Source organism: Lithobates pipiens, unplaced genomic scaffold (genome assembly GCF_037356315.1).
Source record: "Lithobates pipiens isolate NorthernLeopardFrog02 unplaced genomic scaffold, aLitPip1_a1.2 Scaffold_10, whole genome shotgun sequence".
Lineage (NCBI taxonomy): Eukaryota > Metazoa > Chordata > Amphibia > Anura > Ranidae > Lithobates > Lithobates pipiens.
The window spans coordinates 228460808-228480860 of NW_027507686.1; the positions used below are offsets into that span (position 1 = coordinate 228460808).

Below are 20053 nucleotides of genomic sequence, written 5' to 3' on the forward strand. Positions count from 1 at the left end.
AACCCATTTTGCAGAACACCACAATGCACAGATAGTTCACATCTTGATGTTGTGGTGCACTAAAATGCATATTTCATTGTAGTATTTGGGGGATGTGTCCAAATAAATGGTTCTGTGATGCAAAGAACTGAATCCAGCCTAAGACTGCAGTCTTTTGGGAGAGCTCAAGGGTCCTCATCAATCAGTATGCAGCAAGCTAACCAAAGACACCCCAGCAATCTCAAAACCTTGCAATAAGAAATAAGATCTGGAAAATCTACATTTAACACATTTTAGATTTGCTCGAATATTTACATGCAGATCTATGAAGTATCATCCAGTCAGCAGAGTCCACCAACTCAGCATGAGATCTCCTTGTTGATCTCCGCTGAGCCGGCGGATGACAGGTCCGTCTCACTGAGTGGGGAGGGGCCTGTCAGAGCCCCACCATTCCTATGGAGGGATCGGATGAAAACGGACAGCCTGTCCGTTTTTATCAGATTTCATCTGATAGGACAGATGCGAACGTATTTCCAATACGTCTGATTTTAACGGATAGGATGTCAGAGGACATGGTAACCGCTGACATCTGTCACTCCATAGACCTACATGGAGTGTCCGTTCAGGTCTGCCTAAAAAGACAGGTGGACCTGAACGGTCCGTTTGTGTGAAAGAGGCCTTAGGACTCAGAATGCACAGAACAGTGGATAGTAATGCACTGTAGTGCACCAAAAAGTACATATTGCACATTGTGGTGCAATGGGTTTAAAAAAGTACTGTTCATTTACTATCTGCCTAACGTCTTTGTGAATGGTTGTATAAAGGCATACCCCACTTTTAAGTACACAATGGGGTTTATTTACTAAAGCTGGAAAGTGCAAAATCAGGCTCACTTCTGCAGAGAAACCAATGAGCTTCTAACCCCAGCTTGTTCAATTAATCTTTTGTAATAAAACCTGGAAGCTCATTGATTTCTATGCAGAAGTGAGTCTGATTTTGCACTTTGCAACTTTAGTAAATAAACCCCATTGTGTACTTAAAAGTGGGGTATGCCTGTATCTGTTTGCTTGAAAATTCTCAATAAAATTTCATGGAACTAAAAAGGAGTATAGGTCCAGTTTTTGTACCTTCGCTTTGGTTGGCAGATCCTTCAAAACAGTTAACAGAACAGGCAGATGTAAAGAGGCCCTCATCGAGTGTCTCACCAAAAATGTAACTCCTATCGCTAGAATTTACTGAAATAGGACTTGCATCTCAGTGCTGACTTATGGAAAAAGAGGTAAACCAATAACACAGACTATTAAATTCGATTTTGGGGCCATTTTGCCATATTGCAAGGAAGTGCTTTTATATTTATTTTTACACTTTTAGAAAATCACCCAGTCCAGAGATTGAAATGGAAAGTTAATTTTTAATATCAATAAATGTAAAAAATAATGGCTTATGTAGCAATTATATTTCCCAAATCCAATTTTTAGCACCTGTAGTATTTCATTGAAGGGACTCTAGGGTAAGGTGAGGGATGTTATTTTGGCCATTACTGCACTAGTCAAGATTACGAACAGGCATGATTTTGCTTACTTACCAATATCAGTTTCCTTATGGTTTTTAATGAACTCAGCAAGCTCAAAATTTCCAGCAATTATAGCAACCTGCAACAGTAAAATATATGATTAACGAACAGCTTTTTATTTTTGTTTTATAAAATAAACAGAATTATTATTTTTATACCAAACCATATATCCAAGTACCATGGAACGTTTAAAGTGTTGCATATACAGAAAAAGTATAATATTTTTTATTAGCTGGTTAACAATTTATTAAGTATAATACACGTTTTGATACATTACTTTTATGGTAAAAAAAAAAACGTAAAGGCGGTTTCTTTTTCCATGTAATTGCTCTATTTAACACTGCAGGTAAAACGCACAGGCAATTAAAAAAATGCATTGTTTTTAGTTGATACCATCCTCACTAGAGGAATGCTGTGTATTGTGAGAATGGAGCAGACTCATTTTAGGAGTAATTCTAAGTGATTTATTACAAATATTTTATCATGGCATAGAAAACACACTGCAATGCTTCACAAATGCATCAAAAAAATTAACTTTCAAATGCATAAAACGTGAACAAGCCTTAAAACCTAGATTTGGATCGCATGAGTGTGATCACACATGCAATGCGGTTCAGGTGCGACAAAGAAAAAGGGTCCTGCACTATTTAGGTGCCAATACGATGCCATTTGAGCCATACAAATGTAGGTCTCAAATTGCACCACACAGACATCACATGTGATGTGCACAGGAATGTGGTGCGATTCCTGTGCAAATCACATACTGTGTCCCGCAACATACAAATGTGAGTCCAGGTTCAAGGAGAAACACTGAAAGTTACAGTTTTAGTGCAAGTTAGTTGTCTTCACTGCAGGTGACAGTATAGTACAGGGGCCAGGCATTTAGGTGAACCTGCTTCTTTGCCCTTCATGGACAAAACCCAATGCTTAAATGAATGCTTTCTTAACATATCTTGCAGGGTTAGATAAAGTGAGCTTATCATTATCTTATTCCTGGAGAGAGAGCGGTTCCTCTTTCCCATCCGTAATAGCTCTGCGTCTAATGGCCTACCCTAGGACTTTTGCCACAGAACCTTTGCCAAAAGGAACGGGTTAACTAACGTGAACTGTGCTCTATCCATTTGGTGAAGATTATATGACCAAATGCCTACGTTTTTGGTTAAGTGACAGGAAACCCATGTGACAACAGCCGAACAAAGATTTGAGTCATCTTTTAACCTAGGTCACCTACTGTGGCTACGCTCTACTGTGCTGGCAGTGGGAAGACATAGCTGAATGAAGAAAATTAAGGGCACATACTTAGGGTTGCCACCTGTCCAGGATTCACCCAGACAGTTCGGGTTTGGAATCATGCATCCGGGTTTCAGAATGCCTGAAACCTGGACACATTATTTAGACTGGACTATGGCTTCCTGGCAGGGTTGCTGGATGCAGTTGTCTAAGCTGAGAGTGTCTGTTACTCTTTCACAACGCCTAAAGCCAGCATTAACAAACCCCTCCCCCTCAAACACACACACAGACAGGAGAGGAAAGAGGACTCAATCTGCATCCCCCCCACCCCTACTGCTCTGTGGCTGTCCACACTCCTTATTCCCAGCCCCAACTTTCCTTTTCTGAGGCATAGCGCTGGAGATTGAAGTCCAGCAGCCTCAGATACACCTAGATGAGAGGCGCTGTCTGCCAAGGGGTAAGTGAGCTCACCATCCATCTCTGTGACTGAAGTCTCCCCTCTTCTCTCTCCTGCCTCTAAGTACACTAAGGTAAATCAGGGTCCTTAGAGCACCCCTCACATCAGAGTTCCCCTTTACATCAGAGGCCACAGTGTTTCCCCTTACATCGGTGTCCTCTCCGTACATCAGAGTTCTCAGTGTTCCCCCTTAGATCAGGCTCCGTAGAGCATCCCTTATATTAGAGGCCCCAGAGTTCTCCCTTACATCAGAGTCTGCAGAGTCCCCTTACAGTGAAAGGAAACTCTGAGTTCAAATGTAAAAGGGGAACTCTGTGGATCCAGGTGTAAAGGGGGACATTTCATATGATTAGAAATGTTATTCAATAGCAAAATATATGTATAGTTTATACTATAAAAAAATGCTGTGTGCTGCTAAAGTGTTCGAATTTGACTTGAAAAGGTGGCAACCCTACATATACTGTAGAATATTTATGCACAGGTAAGTAAATTCATTTTTTGATTTGTAACAAGTTAATCTGTTTTTTTCTTTCCGCAGTTACAATGATAAATTTAAATGATGGCAAACATTTGCTCTATTTATGTGCATGAAGGTTCTTTTCTGCTTGGTAGTGCAGCTAAATGAATCCGAATTCTGATTATCTCAAAGCAAGAAAGGCATACAGGTTACCACTAGAGGGAGCCTTTGGAGATCTTTATAAAATGTATTACGAGTGAAAAAAAAAAATTCACAGCAGATATAATAAATTACTTTAAAACTTCACACCAATAGCCTAAACAGAGTCTGCCTATAACTAAAGTACTATATTTTTTTTCCTTGCAAAATAAGCAACAAAAAAACAAAAACCCCGGGGGGTCCTGATAATTGTTATGGTAAAGCATCATTACAAGTGCAAACACACACATGTATTTTCCAGCCGAGCCTTCATTGAATTGTCACTGGTATTATACAGCGACAAATACACAGTTCATAATACTAATCAGACATATTTTGTCAACTTGACAGTGAATCCTTGTTGGTTTCTATTCAGCCCTGTAAATGATTTGATATTCACATGACATTTTTCCATTGTGACGGCCCACAAGTGCTAATCAAGGCTTCAAGTTAAAGAAAAAAAACACTCTGGCAGAAAGCATTGAATCGGGGGATAATGAGCTCCCTCAATGAACCACAGCCTGCAACATAAGAGAATGGCCTGACAGCGTTAAATGTTGAAATGTTTGTTTTATTTCCTAACATCTGCTTGGATCGCTAACTCTCACTTCTATTTAGCTGGTTCAGTGACATTTATTCCAGGCACACAAGGTCTCTGCAAACTCCATGATGTGCTCCATGAAATTCTTTGCATACGGGTCATATACATTGGTATCTTGTGTTTGGTGACACATAGGGAGTTATTTACTAAAGGAATATCCACTTTGCACTGCAAGTGCACTTGGAAGTAAAGTTGCTGTAGATCCGACAGGGGACATGAAAGCAAAATAAAAAACAGCATTTTAGCTTGCACATGATTGGACGATAAAATCGACAGAGCTTCCACTCATTTCAGATCGACCCCTTAGATTTAAAGCGACTGCACTTTCAAGTGAACTTTCAGTGCAAAGTGGATTTGCCTTTTGTAAATAACCCCCATAGTATATATACCAGCTACAACCCTCTGCACCTGTGGATATAGCTCCACTCCTCAGCACCCTTCTCCGTGTAACCAATCTTCATCTTATTGAGATTCTCTTCAACTCTGCAACCCATCTCCACGTCACTGCAGGTCTCTTAAACTATTCACCCCTCTCCAATTGTTCATCCATTCAACATTCTATGGGGGTTATTTACTAAAGGCAAATCCACTTTGCACTGCAAATGCACTTGGAAGTAAACTCGCTGTAGATCCGAGAGGGACATGCAAGAAAAATAAACAGCATTTTAGCTTGCACATGATTGGATGAGCAGAGCTTCCACTCATTTCAGATCTGCCCTTTAGATTTAGAGAGACTGCAGTTCCAAGTGCACTTGCATTGCAAAGTGGATTTGCCTTTCGTAAATAACCCCCTATATCTGTGCAACCCCACTCAACTTCTTTGCAACATTCTTCAACTGTACTGTATAACCTTCTCTCCCCCCTAGTTCCAACTGTGGAACCCTTCTGCATCTATACATAGGTTCCTACAACACCCAACCCTCCCCATCTCTGCACCCTATGGTTAAATGCTTACTCCTACCAAACCTATGCTCCTCATTTCCTTTCACCCATTCTTTACCACTGCCTCCACTCCAGCCCAAACCATGCATAGCTCCCAAATGTCCCTGATTTCGAGGGACTGTCCCTGATTTGCAGCAATGTCCCTCTGTCCCTTTTTCCCCCTCATTTGTCCCTCATTTTGGTCTGATCTATATAGTTGTATATAAAATTGACTTTTTAATCTTTCAGAAAGTGTTTCTCAGTGCTAAACCTTTCATCCAAATTATAAATGGCTGCATTTGTAAACTTTAAAAGCCAATATAAAAGGAATAGTAGTGGTAAAAAAATAAAGTTGCTTGTGAATTTAATTAACCTTTTTTAGGTTTAATTCTCCTTTAGAGGGGGGTGTGGCAGGGGGCATGACCTATGCCTACATATATTTGCTAGTAGGTGTCCCTCATTCCCATCTCAAAATGTTGGGAGATATGACCGTGGTACCTTACAGCCTGCAAGCAGCGATTCCTGTACTGACCCCACTCCTTGAAACCCCTCCTCACAGCATCTCCATAGTTCAGAGGGCAGGCTCTGTGACACAGCGGTGTCTATCAACAAGGCAAAGTGAATACGTGTCACAGTATTCAAAGAGGTAAATGTGTAGAGCACTTCATAAAAGTATATTTGCAAATTTAAAGTTTGTCCAGATTAATAAGAGTTGGCTAGAAATAATTGAAAACACAATATCAAAATTCATATCTGATTTTACATTTTGACCGTAGATACCCTTTATGTGATAAAGTGGGAGGGGGTTGAGATGGGTTCTTGCCATCTGAATCTCTGCAATGCAGAATTTCTGCAACACAGCTTAATACTTTACTGATAATATGAGAATTTGCTACATGGACTAGAAAATGAACCATAGAGTAAACTTCTATGGACTAAACAAAATGCATTACAGTGTCCTATAGAGGAAGAAAAGTGAATATCCCCTGTGATGTTACACTTGTTGTGATAATACATTGCATAGTCATGGCTTATGTTCATATTACTGAACTGAGGATTGATATAGTTAATTCCCCAAGTCATTGTTATTGACCTCTGTACAGTTGGTTAATATATTGCCATCTTGTGGTTGTTTTGGTTATTGCACCACCGTTTTCTGTGTTCCCTCCCATTTTTTATGATGCATTTCCTATTCCTTCACACGGTCTTGTTGAGATGAAGATGGCCACATCTCTCTAGGCCTCATGTAATTTGCTTGCATCCATTACCATGTTTTGACTTCCAAAAACTCTCTTTTCTATCATCTGACTCATCCTGTTGTCTGCTGTAACCTGCTGCATTCAATAAAGATCTTCTTGGATAAGAAAAGCTATCTGATAAGAAGCATGAATTTCAATGTTTTTTTTTTGAAGCACATGATTAGATCCTGAGACTCTAATTAGCTTCAACAAGGGGTGGATTCGGGGGATTTGTGGTGTCATGGTTTGTTTGGCGCCCCCCCCAAAAAAAAAGGAGCACCAGCCGCCACTGCTTTCCGCAGTGATTGTATCTGCTTATACAGGCCAGGCATAGAGGTCTCAGCAAGGGAGGCATCATTAATACAACAGTTGGAGTCAGAATATCCCCACTTTATCCCTCAAAAAAAATGAACCAAACTAATGAGCAACAATTACCTATATTGTGGAGTATCTGTCCTTAGATGTTATGGTTGCATTAGATTACTAGTCCGGATATTTTAACTTAATTTTCACCTGGTAATCCTAGCCACTTACACACTTCATGTCCTAGCCTAGGTTGCTCACTCCTGATATGGTGGGATGGGGCATATTTTTTACTTGTATTCTGTTAAACACCACTGCAGTCCCTGTGCAAGACAGTAGCTTGGAGTGGGCCTTGTTTGACTAAAAGGGAATGGAAGGACACCTATTTCTGCTTCATGGATGGTGTGGCCTTGATACCATAATGGTAACTTCCGCCATATGATATCATCAGTACAACTATGTAAAATAAGGCAACATTTCCAGAATAGTCCTAAGGAAAAAACAAAAAAATACTAGATCACAGTTCTGTGCTGTCTCCTGGTTAAATACAGCTATTTTACCCAGAGTATATCTGTGAAGTGATGGGCAAATAAAAGTTAACATGGCCATAAACAGACCTGATTCTCTAGGAACAGGTCTTTTTAGAGTTCTCACGGGGGTGCAAAAAAAAACAAATGACCTAGATTTGCAACCCCAAAATGTGTTGGAAAATCTCCATAGAACCCAGCTGATTCTTAGGGATCAGTCCTAACCACGTGATTAGGACATCGAAGCACAGAGAAGCACTTTATCACCTAAACCAGTGGTTCTCAACATTTTTTCAGTCAAGGCACCCTTTAAAATTATGTTTGTTTCAGGTTCCCTTTAAACTGCCAGTTGTTGTAAATAAGTAAGCTATAATTTAAGTTTGCATTATAGTAGCATCTGCCGTTAGGTACTATGTACCTAACTTTACCACTTTACCACTCTCAAAACCCAACTGCCACCTTTTACAATCTATGCTCTGTATACACTCCCCGATTTCCTCCTAAAGTTTTCCATATTGCATGGAAGGACGGCAGTTTAATGTCAGGCTGTGGAAAAATGATTTGTATAGCTGTCTATCTAGTCCTGAGATTTACACTGCTCTGCCACACAACACATCCTGCCTGGCAGGGGTGGGAACTTGATCTTTGTCTGCTACAGTTTCACATTCACTTATTGGTCCCTTCCCCACCCCAGCCTGTGACTAGACAGTGGAATGAGAAACAGCACACTGATTACCCAATTTCTCTGCCACTCTGCTCACTCTTTCCTATCAGCACGCTTCTTGCACTGCAACACACTTCATTTACTCATTGTGCTGTTTCTCCTTCAACCTCTCGGAGCTCTGTTGTACAGTAAAAGACAAGAGGTTAATACCAAGTTAAATTCAGGGAACTTGCTCTGCTTGCACCAATAAAAATAAATAATTTGATGATATATTGATTCCAGAACTGGAGTTCTATGATCTACTGCAGCCTGAATCTAGAGCGCTCTTCAAAGATAGACTGTGCAAGCTGCTTCTTCTATGACTGGCAAATCATGTTCATCCTACTAAGCCAGATTTGTGTCCGGGGACATGGAAGAATATCTTGGTACTAAAAATCTGTTACAAGGTCATGAGAGACAGCAAGAATCCTAAAGTTGGTGTGTTTTTATCCAAATCATAACCAAATAAGTAAAAGAGGTTCTCAGATTCTGAGATCAAAATGGGCGTAAACCCCCATGTATGAGGTTTATCTATAGGTAAGCCTATAATAAGGCTTACCTGTAAGGTACAGTAAATATCTCCTAGACATGCATGGTTTAGGGGATATTTACTTTAGATGCAGCCAATGACATCACCGGCGCATATGTTCTGAAGGAACGGCATACCTGTGCCGTAAACAGTGACATCATTGCCGTCTCAGCCATCGATATCACCGAAGCCCACAAACTTAGAAAGGAGACCGGGTGCAGATGGAAGCTCAGCTGTGACATTGTGCCACTGGAGGGCTTTGTTTTCAGGTAAGTCTGTCATAATGCATACTAGCACATTATAAATTAAACTGCCCTGGGCCCAATTATTTTTTTTAATACTGCTGTTTACTATCACTTTAAAGACACAAAAAGGGACTGAGTGGACTGAATGCTAAACCCTGAGCAGATAGGCTGTGTTCCCTATATGCCTTTCAAGGCTTCATTTTCAGTTTTGACCTTTAAATGCTCATGGGATGAAACAGTAATTTCAGAAAGTCAGAAAAACGACACAAAGATATGTCCTTAAGTGATGTATTACCCTAACCATATCTATACTACAGCAGCCAAGGGCAGGTGAGAAATGCTGGCATAAGTCACATAAATAGTCAGTCACATGGCTCCAACAAAGCTGCAATGTCTTCTAATTGATGTATTGCTGCAGTTGCAAAATGCCTCCATCACAATAAGCGCACATGGTACAAGCTTGAGGCTAAAACCTTCAACACAAGGTGAGGGATCTTTTTTCAGCCATGTGACTGATTTTCAGATCTGATTGGACTCATTTGAAAATAATTCACTTTTTATTAAGCAAAGTTCCTAATCTCAGTGTGTAAGCCTTGTGAACCGAACATTCAGTGGGCAGAGAAAGTGGAGTTCCTACCTTCTGTCCACCAATTTTTACATCTGCCTCTTGGTGGGCAAACCAACTCCTGTCAGTCCACAAAATCTGTTCAATCTTTCAAGGTGCCAGCAAGGGGAACTGCCATCAGATCCTTGTATATTTTAAGAAAGGAATGTCTATGGGCGAACTGCTATCAGCTCTTTGTGTACCTTAGTAAGGAATGTCTATGGAGAACGACCATCAGCTCCTTCTATATTTAAGGAAGGAACTTCTATTGGAGAACTGCCATTCGTTCTTTGTATATCTAAGGAAGGAACTTCTATGGGAGAACTGCCATTAACTCCTTGTTTATCTTAGGATGGAATATGTATGAGGACTTTCCATTAACTCCTCGTAAATCTTAGGAAGGAACTTCTATGGGAGAACTGCCATTAACTCCTTGTTTATATCTTAGGATGGAATATCTATGGGGGAACTGTCATTAACTCCTTGTTTATATCTTAGGATGGAATATCTATGGGGGAACTGCCATTAACTCCTTGTTTATATCTTAGGATGGAATATCTATGGGGGAACTGTCATTAACTCCTCGTAAATCTTAAGAAGGAACTTCTATAGGGGAACTGTCATTAACTTCTCGTAAATCTTAAGAAGGATCTTCTATGGGGGAACTGCCATCAATTCCTTGTATATCTTAAGAAAGAACCTCTATGGGGGAACTGTAATCAGCTTCCTGTGTACCTTAAGAAGGTATTTCTATGGGGGAACTGCCATTAGCTCCCTGTATATCATAGGAAGGAACTTATATGGGGAACTGCCATTAACTCCTGGTTCTGCCATCAGCTCCTTGTATATCTTTGAAAGGAATTTCTATTGGGGGGGGGGGGGGACTGTCATCGGCTCCTTGTATATCTTAAGAAGGAACCGCTATTTGGGAACTGCCATTAGCTCCTGGTACTGCCATCAGCTCCTTGTATATCTTAGAAAGGAATTTCTATGGGGGGAACTGCTATCAGCTCCTTGTGTATCCTAGTAACTTCAGCAGTTATAGCTTTACGCATGAAAACCCAGTCCCACCTACCTGCAGAATTATAACAGGGTTTGGTCTTCTAATTATTTTATATCATGGAAAGTGAAGCAGTGGGAGTGAGTCCACTGAGTTTGAGGCAGAGACCACTGTGAGGAGATCACTGTTGGGGTCCTTAAGAAATAAAAGGAACCAATGGGCTAGATTTACTCAAACTGGTGCACACAGAATCTGGTACAACTGCGCATAGCAACCAATTATCTTCTAACTTCAGCTTGTTCAATTAAACTTTGACAATAAAACCTAGTAGCTAACTGGTTACTATGCACAGCTACACCGGATTCTGTGTGCATCAGTTTTAGTAAAACTCCCCCAATGTGTCACTCAACCTACCAGCTTCTATGCACAATTTAAATAATCTATTTTAGGTGACCTCAGACCAACACATGTAAGTCCTGCAAGAACGGCTTGTTTCTGTCTATGTACGTGTAAAAGTTGTCATTTTTTTCCTGATTGCCATAACACTGACCACAGCAAGAAAAAAAAAAACTGCCCCAAACATAAAACATTCTACAGTTTCCTCAGAAAACCAAAATGATTCTTAGAACCAGCAGGTCATTTTTATTAGACCTGCACCTGACTTGCAGCTCTATGCTGAAAATACGAAAAGAAAAAAAATCAGTTTCAACTGCAGCCCACACATTGCGTAACTCTCAGCACACATGAAGCGAAGCGCAAGAATGCAGGAATGAGAAATAAGACTGCGGAACCCAATAACATAAATCCCTGCTTCTTAATATAAGCAGAGGAAGCTTTCACTTAATTACCTCTTAATTTGTTAAGTGTATCGTGGACGAAGCACTTCTAAATTAATTTAAGAATCAGAATTCTGCAATCACAAGTAATAAATTAGCGGCAAACTGCTACAACAGAGAACAACCCTGGAAATATTTTGTTAGAGGCAGCTGTGAAAAGGGGCAGAGGGGTCCTGCTGCCGCTTGGATTGACAGGATAATACACTGACACATACAGAATTCAAGCAGCAGCGTAATTACCTTCAGCTCTTCTCCCAGTCCTGGCTGATAGTGCTCATCTCATCCCTGACTATTCCCTGCCTCCGGTATCCTCCTCCGAAATATATGCTTGAGCTTGCTCCTGCTGCTATTGAGTGATTTGCCAATAATGGCCTGCTTACTTATTAAAAAAAAGTCTCTTAGCAACCATTTCTTAGATCTTAATGTGTAGCAGCTCCAAATATGAATCATTATTCCATCTGTGCTTTGACAGTGAGAAGACAATGATCTTAAAATAGTTCTTACATGTCAGGTGTGGTCACTTTTGTCAATGATAATAATGCAAGAGAACCTGTCCGGCATGGGAGACCTCGAGATGATGGAATTGTGCAGATGATGGAATGGATTGGTTATACAAATCTCTTGAGGTTTTGTGGAGCACACTACAAAAGCAAAATAATTTTTTCTTCTTTTTTTAAATTCAAGCTGCCATTGCTAAGTATTCAGCAGCGACAATCAGCAGCTTTTCTTCCAATTTCTCAACCCATTGCAGAAAACAGCACAGTCCGGGATCACGGCATAGCTCCCAACTGTCCTTGATTTTGAGGGACTGTCCCTGATTTAGAGCATTCCTCCTTATATGTCCCTCATTTTGGTCTGATGTATATAGATGTATATAAAATGGACTTTTTAATCTATCAAAAACAGTTTTCCAGCGCTAAACCTTTCAGCTGATTTCTAAATTGCTGCATTTGTAAATTCCAAAAGCCAATATAAAGGAATAGTAATGGTAAAAAAGAACTTGTGAGTTTAACCAATCTTTTTTTTTGTACAATTCGCCTTTAAGGGGGCATGGCATGTCCCATACCTGCATACTTTTGATAGGTGTTTCTCATTTCCATCTCAGAAAGTTGGGAGGTATGTCACTGCATTGTATTGTGACTGGACCCTGCACGGCTATGCCCATGTCAAAAATGGTATTACTTTACAACAACACTCTGGACCTTGAAAGGCTTGGTAAAAACATTCTACGTTGCCATTTTAGTGAACTACTGCATGTCTCCTTGTCTCATTTGCTTGATAGATCCCCTTTAAAAGGGAACCCGATATGAGAAAAAAGGTGAGAGTTGCCATTCTGTTTGTGGCCTTAATGCAATGCTGGCCTTCTGGCTTCAGTGCTTTGGCGTCACTGAACCAAAACAGCCATGCAGATGCTTCCCTGGCTGCATGCTTGTTCCAGATCTGTAATATACTAAACCCAACAATAGGGAACTTGTCTTTTCAAAAGGAGGTCAACAAGAGAAGTTGTAACTGCCCTTGTTGGGCAAACGTTGATCCTAAAGCAGAAACCACAGTAACTTCTTGGGTTAGATTGCTTCCCTCAATCACTCTGACCCAGTCTTTAATGGCCTAGAATCTCACTGTTATATTGCCATCTGCTTTTCTTTACACTACCTCTCAAACCCTGGAACGCTTGTCAGGCAAGTCAATATTCTATACTTACACAACTACACATATGATACAATAACTACTTCTGTCACATCACCTCAGTGCCATATATCTGAACCCCTCTTCATCCCAATCCCTCATACCCAATGCTGGATTTATAAGGGGGCAAAAAGAGCAATTGCCCCGTGCCGCCCTTCCGGACGGGGCACATTTCCTTTTTAAAAAAATGTAATAATTATAAAAATCAGTTTTATCATTTTAAAAAAGCGTGTGTGTGTGTGTCAGGATATGGAACAGTTAAAATGATTGTAAAGTCTATTTTTTAAAAAAATAAAAACAAACATGTTATACTTACCTGCTCTGTTGCAGTGGATTTGCACAGAGCAGCCCAGATCCTCCTCTTCTCGGGTCCCTCTTCTGTGCTCCTGGCCACTCCCTAATGTTGTGTGCCCCCACAGCAAGCAGCTTGCTATTGGGGCACCCAGGCCAAGCTGCAGCTCCGTGTGTCCATTCAGACATGGTACTGCGGTGCAGCCCACCCCCCTTCTCTCCTGATTGGCTAATTGACAGCAGCGGGAGCCAATGGCACTGCTGCTGTGTCTCAGCCAATCAGGAGAGAGTTCTGAATGGGCGAGACACTCGTGGACATCGTTGGACAGAGATGGGGCTCAGGTAAGTATTAGGGGGGCTGTAGCACACAGAAAGCTTTTTATCTTAATGCACAGAATGCAGATAAGAAACCTTCTGACTTTACAACCCTTTATGCCTGATTTCAGAGGCAAAGTAAGGGATGAGGGCTTCTGGTAGATGTTTTACATTTCAACTTAGTATTTGAGAGGTTTGTCTTAACATAACTGTGTCAAAGGAAATTATTGTCCTGTTTATGAGCGACAAGTTAGGAAAAGAAAAAAACGTTGGAAAGTGCCAGACTATTGCCCTGACCCCATTGTGTGGGAGTGAAGTTAATGACCAGTATCAACATTGGTTGAAATGGATGGACTTGTGTCTTTTTTCAACCAGACTAACTATATAACTATGTAAATTCTCGCAGTGAGAAACATGAGAGAGAAGTTGAACTCCCCAGCTTGACACTGACTAGGTCAAGGGGTAAATTCAACACTTCAGAATCTCCAATATGGTAAAGCATTGTTATCAAATTTTACCTGAAATTACAAGATTGGTTGAATTTGGGTCAGGGGTGGCACTGGATCAGAATTTGGGCAGAATGACAGAGTGTCGGCAGAGAGTGCAAGACCTTCCTTCCTTTGGTGTCTTGCACCGAGTGTAGTAGGGAAGTCGACTCCTAACCAGTGAGTTTTTACTGTGTCCTGAATCCTGTCAAAGTCTAAATCTAGCACTGCTCTTACCCCAGCTTCAACTTTTCCTGCCCAACCCCTCTCAAACTACTTTAAAAAGAAAGCACATCAAAGATCAAAGGGTTGGAATTTTAATTAAAGGTGCAAAGATACAACAACAGAAGTAGAAAAATATACAAATTTATTTAGAGAGCATTAACTACGATATAAAGATGCAGACTGATTGGATCTCTACATGTTTTTCTGTCCCGATGGCTTCTTCAGGAAATTTATTATCAGGCACTGTATATATGATCACCAAAGAGTCAAAAAATAGAAAAGATTTCTATCAGTGCCAGAGAATAATTCTCCTGAAGAAGCCGTTGGTATGGCGAAACATGCAGAGATACAATCAGTCTGCATCCGTCTATGTATTGTATGATCATATTGGACATTATGTCTTTATATCACTTTTAAATTTGTATATTTTTCTACTTCTGTTGTATCTTTGCACCTTTAAAATCCCAACCCTTTGATCTTTGATGTGCTATGCTTATATAAGGGATGGGGTGCAAAATGATTTTCAGATGTCCAGCTAAAAAAAAATATTTCTATTTTAAAAAGAAAGCTTTTGTGAGAGTAAACTAACCCAGTGTCTTCAGTATATTTCAGGGACCCAGAACAAACATACAGGAAGCTTAGTCAAAACATCTGAGATTCTCCTCTGCCTAAAATTCTGTTCCTATCCCTAGGACTAACCCCACCAATCAAGTGGTTTGTATAGTCCATCAAAATGTATCTCTTCAAAGCTGGCTGTCCAGCTATATCTGTAAGCCCATTAATGTCCTCCAGCAAAGCCCCTTTCCCCTTACCTTGAAAGATAAATTCCTACTTCTGAGAGTGGCCATACGCAAAGGGGACTATTTATAAAAGCGTTTTCACATGAGATTCACACAACTATTACCCAATGCAATTAGAAAAAGCGTGAGTATTAGGTAAAAATTGTGTAGATCTTGATAGATAGAACCCATACATTTCTGAGACTGATCTAGGTCCAGAAAATTGCAAACAAGCGATACATTATTGCTTAAAATTCAGTGATGCAACACACACAGTACTGTTTTGCAGCACAATTATCAGTTGAAATTATGACAGACGATTCATATACATAAATGATCGATTAAAAACAATTGTTTATTAAATCTGCACACAGATAGTTCACCAAGCATTTAAAAGCAATCAGAAAAATTCCACCGCTGCCAAATATTGTTTAAATCGATCGATAGTTCTTTGAATTGATTGGACTGAGCATATCTAGTTTGTGATTCTAGTTTCACTGAATACTCTAATGATCATGTTGCTATGTCAAAAGTCAGGGGCCACCATTATATTGTAAGCTTGTATAGTCAGGGGGTCCATTACCTTACTAGGTTTTTAATCTATATACGATGATTGTGTGTAGTTTGTGAACTACTCTTTATTATTTGATGCACAGCACTGTGTAATATGCTAATGCTTATAAATGAGGAATGACGGCAGCAGAGAATGCTTAAGGTCACTTATTTGCCATTCCATTAACATTAAGGAATGAGAGGACAGGAAAACGTATTCCTTGAAAAGCACACGGACTCCTCAAGTCACAGGTCTAATGAATAAATACACTTTCCCTGGGAATACACTATGAATGAAAGGAGGATTGCTTTGCTAGACTAGTTTGATTCATTGATACCAGTCCACTCTGTGATAAAGCATGCATTTATCTTTTAGAATTCAGGTGTTATGGATGGGCTTATGTCAGAGCAAGCTTTTTATTATTCCACAGCGTGCTCTTGTCTGTTAATAGCTGCCTTTAATGTACACTTATTCCAAAATACACTTGAGCCTTGGAGAGGTGCTCTTGATCCAGTGTTGAGAGCAGAGAGAGAATTTTTTTATAATTAGAAGAAAATTTCAATCTGCAGATGTTACTTAAAGACTATTTGATCTATACATCAGAATAGTAACCACCAAGTGCCTGACAGTTACTGGATATGGGGGCATTCAATCAAAATAAAGTGTAAGTGCTAATCTACCAAATTCACTGACCATGGTCGGCTTACCTTTAGTAATTGCCCCTGTCTCAATGGAAACTGGGTACCTATGGTACATTGCTAACAAAGGACTCATTTTTCCTTACAAACAGTATGGGGATATTGTGAAAATCTGGACACCTTTAGTTTATTTTTCAAATAAAAATCACTATGTTAAGTAGGGCTGTCCCTCTTCACTGTGTCATCTGAAGTAGCACTGAGCACCGACCACCTGCATTAGGAGCTAAGCACCACCTGCTGGTGTTGAGTGCAGGCCACATGTAATGACCATCTCCTCCTACCAGCACAGATATTACCAGGTAACTAAACACCCCAAAAAATGAAAGTTCTGAAGCTTAGATGCAGCAGCTGCATTAAAATGTTCTTTAAGGCTAAGAACTAGAGATGGGCTTGGGCATGTTCGAAATGCCCTGTGCCCGATCCCGCCAGGAAGCCATCACTGCACACAGCTAAATCACAGGCAGTGAGACATTTCCCGATCTGTGCATCTGCGAAGCGGGGAAATGTCTCACTGCCTGTGATTAACCATGTGCAGTGTTGGCTTCCTGGTGGGATCGGGCATGTGGGATTTTGAACACGCTTCCCATCTCGACTAACAACATTTTAAAGAAAATACTAGTTGACCCTTCCAGAACTGCAGCTGGAACTTGAAGCAAAAAACAAAAAAAAAAAAAATCAAATCTTTCTTGTGTAAACTACTAACTCCATCACCCCAATGTAATGGAGATGAAGAGGGGGAAGACATATTTGTGGTCCAGCCTGGACGACAACCATGACTCCCTATATTAAAACAGTGGAGTGGGTGGGAGTAGCCATTTTAGGCAAGGAACTGTTATTTGCAGGATTACCATGTGCAAACAAAGTGGACACTGCCTGGAAAAAATAAAATAAATGAAAAATAAATCCACACACCACATCTAAGGATTGTAATGTCCCAGTTCTGGATGGTCTTTGGAAAACAGTGTTTTTTTTTCATTTAATCAACCTAATTGTTGTCTGCCAGTACAGTTCTGGGCTGTAGTGAGCTGCCCCATTGACATTGGGTCACCCCTTGATCCAGCCCAATATGTACTGTAGACTTAACCTTAAGGCACCTGGAGAGGACCCACAGTACCAAGTTTTACAGGCATATGCCTGTATTAAAAAAACAATGCTGCCCTGGGCATACATAATGCACTAGAGTCCTGAACAATTCTGTATCTATTTTGAAAAAAAAATGCTGTATGTGTAACATATTACCGCTACAGAGAAGTAGCCAAAGTAAAGCTTCACTAGGGTATAATTATTTGCCAATCATTATGCTGATAAGCTGACAATATAAACTTATGCCAAAGCACAAACAACATCAATGCTTTATTGATTGTACCACTAAGGACAAAACAATGAGATGAAAGTAAGCACTAGATAAGCAACTTCTGTTAACACTTTCATACTGCGCTAACCGTGCATTCTTCCAAATCATCACCGCTATACACTGCTACCATGGAAACGGCGCCCTAATGTTTTACCATTTTAAAGTACAGTAGGTATTTCCATATTTTCATTTCTAGCACAAACTAAAAAACGTAACACATTTGTGCATATTAAGATAGCAGGCAGAGTCGTGTATATCATCCTCATTTACAGCACAGCCTAAATTTACAAAACCATGTACTCTAATCGACACACAGACGTTTAAAGATTTCCGTCTGTCATCAGTGCAAAGACAGAAAATAATGGATTTTAGGAAATAAAGCTTAGGGAGAACAAAAATTAAGATTTTGGTTTGCATGTAAAATCCATTTCTGAACATGAAGGGTGGACAACATAGCAACAAACAAGCCTAAAACCCCAAATACAAATGGGGGGGGGGGGCACTACAAGGACAACTGCGAGTCCTTTCGCCCAAAAACTGGCATGTGCAGAAGAGTAATCATCTACCTGGTAGAACTTACGTGTGAGGAAAAGACCAGGTAGAAGTTGTACAAACTTGAACAACAGCGGCAGGATGCTGAAAAGCCCAGGGGAAGGTCAACACTCCTGGTAGAATGGGCCTTGACCGGGGAAGGAGGGAACATGTCCTAAAAGTGATAATGAAATAGGGGATAGAGAATGCCTGCTCCTCCTAGTTGCTAATATGTTCTATTGCTATACTCTTTTGAATTCTTTAACCTTGGATGATGAATGTGACTATATAACAATAACATTAATGCGTTGCATGTCTAAACTGAGTGAACCAAATACAATATAAGTTAGATTAATAGCAGCACAGTGGTATAGTGGTTAGCACTCTCACCTAGTAGTAAGAAGGGTTGCTGGTTCGAATCCCAAACACGACACACATGTAGTTTGCATGTCCTCCCTGTGCCTGCATGGGTTTCCTCCGGGTACTCTGGTTTCCTCCCACAATCCAAAGATATGCAGGTAGGTTAATTGGTTTCTGTCCAAAATTGGCCCTAGTATATGAATGGGGATCTTGGATTGTGGGCTCCTTGAGAGTAGGGACCGATGTGAGTGTGCAATGTAAAGGGATAGGGACAATTGTAGACACTCACTCAGGTTGAACTGGATGGACTGGTGTCTTTATTCAACCTTACTAACTATGAAACTATGAATAGTACATCAATATAATAAAGTGACGATACTTTAAAGTGCATATAGTGATATTTGGTGCAAAACAGTATTTTCTTAGTTCAGAAAGTGCTGTAGTGTCCACTCTGTGTCAATACGTGCACCTCCCAGGAGGAGTCACTGTAAGACCACCGGCCCAGCTTGTGTGGAGACATGGTTACTGTTCAGCACATAGCGTATGCACTCTCAAAAGACACTGTTTTGAACCATTTATCACTATTAGACATGTGCATTTCGTTCCGAATTGAAATTCGGACGAATTTTCTTAATTCAGACATTCGGATGCATCCGAATTACTGAATTACAATGCTAACAAATTCAAACGAAATTCGAATCAAATTAGAAAAATGACATTTTGCGACCCGACTTTGGGGCCATGTATCTCGGGGCCACTTATAGCTAGGAACCCCAAATTTGGTATGCAAACACAGTAGAACTAGCACTACAACTTCTCCAAATTTGTTTGTAGCACAAAGTGGCCCCGAGATATGTGGCCCCAAAGTCGGGTCGCAAAATTGTATTCTCTTCTGCAGAAAAGTAATATAAATGAAATAAGATGTGTGTGTTTTTTTGCACTGGTACACTGCAAGTATGAGAAGTTGATGTGACAGATGTATATAAGTAACTAACCATCTTCCAAAATTTCTAATTCAAATAGAAAAGATTAGAAAAAAATATAATTTAATAGAATAAAATAGAAAGAATATACAACCATCTTCTGAAATTCAAATTTCAAATAGAATAAATTAGAATTTCGAATAGTATGAATTCAAATTTTTTTATTAATTAATTTTAAATTTGGATAGAAAAGATTATAATAAAATAGAAAATAGACTAGAAAAATGATAGAACAGAACAGAATAAAATATATTATATTTTATTCTGTTCTGTTCTATTGTTTTTCTAGTCTATTCTTTTATATTCAATTAAAATCTTTTCTATTAAAATCGAAATCATTATATACTAAATTCGAATTTCGGAAGATGGTGGTTTTATAATATATATATATT

General features: G+C 39.8%; 1 protein-coding gene across 8 annotated transcripts in view; it reads right to left on the reverse strand.

The window, feature by feature from the left end:
* The window catches only part of SHANK2 (SH3 and multiple ankyrin repeat domains 2), a 1084923-nt gene that overhangs the window by 678548 nt on the left and 386322 nt on the right, over nt 1–20053 (reverse strand). For all 8 annotated transcript variants that reach the window (XM_077462543.1, XM_077462526.1, XM_077462535.1 and 5 more), the window contains exon 10: nt 1565–1631. In XM_077462543.1, coding sequence (XP_077318669.1) covers nt 1565–1631 — 67 coding nt within the window. The remainder of the gene's footprint in view (nt 1–1564; nt 1632–20053) is intronic.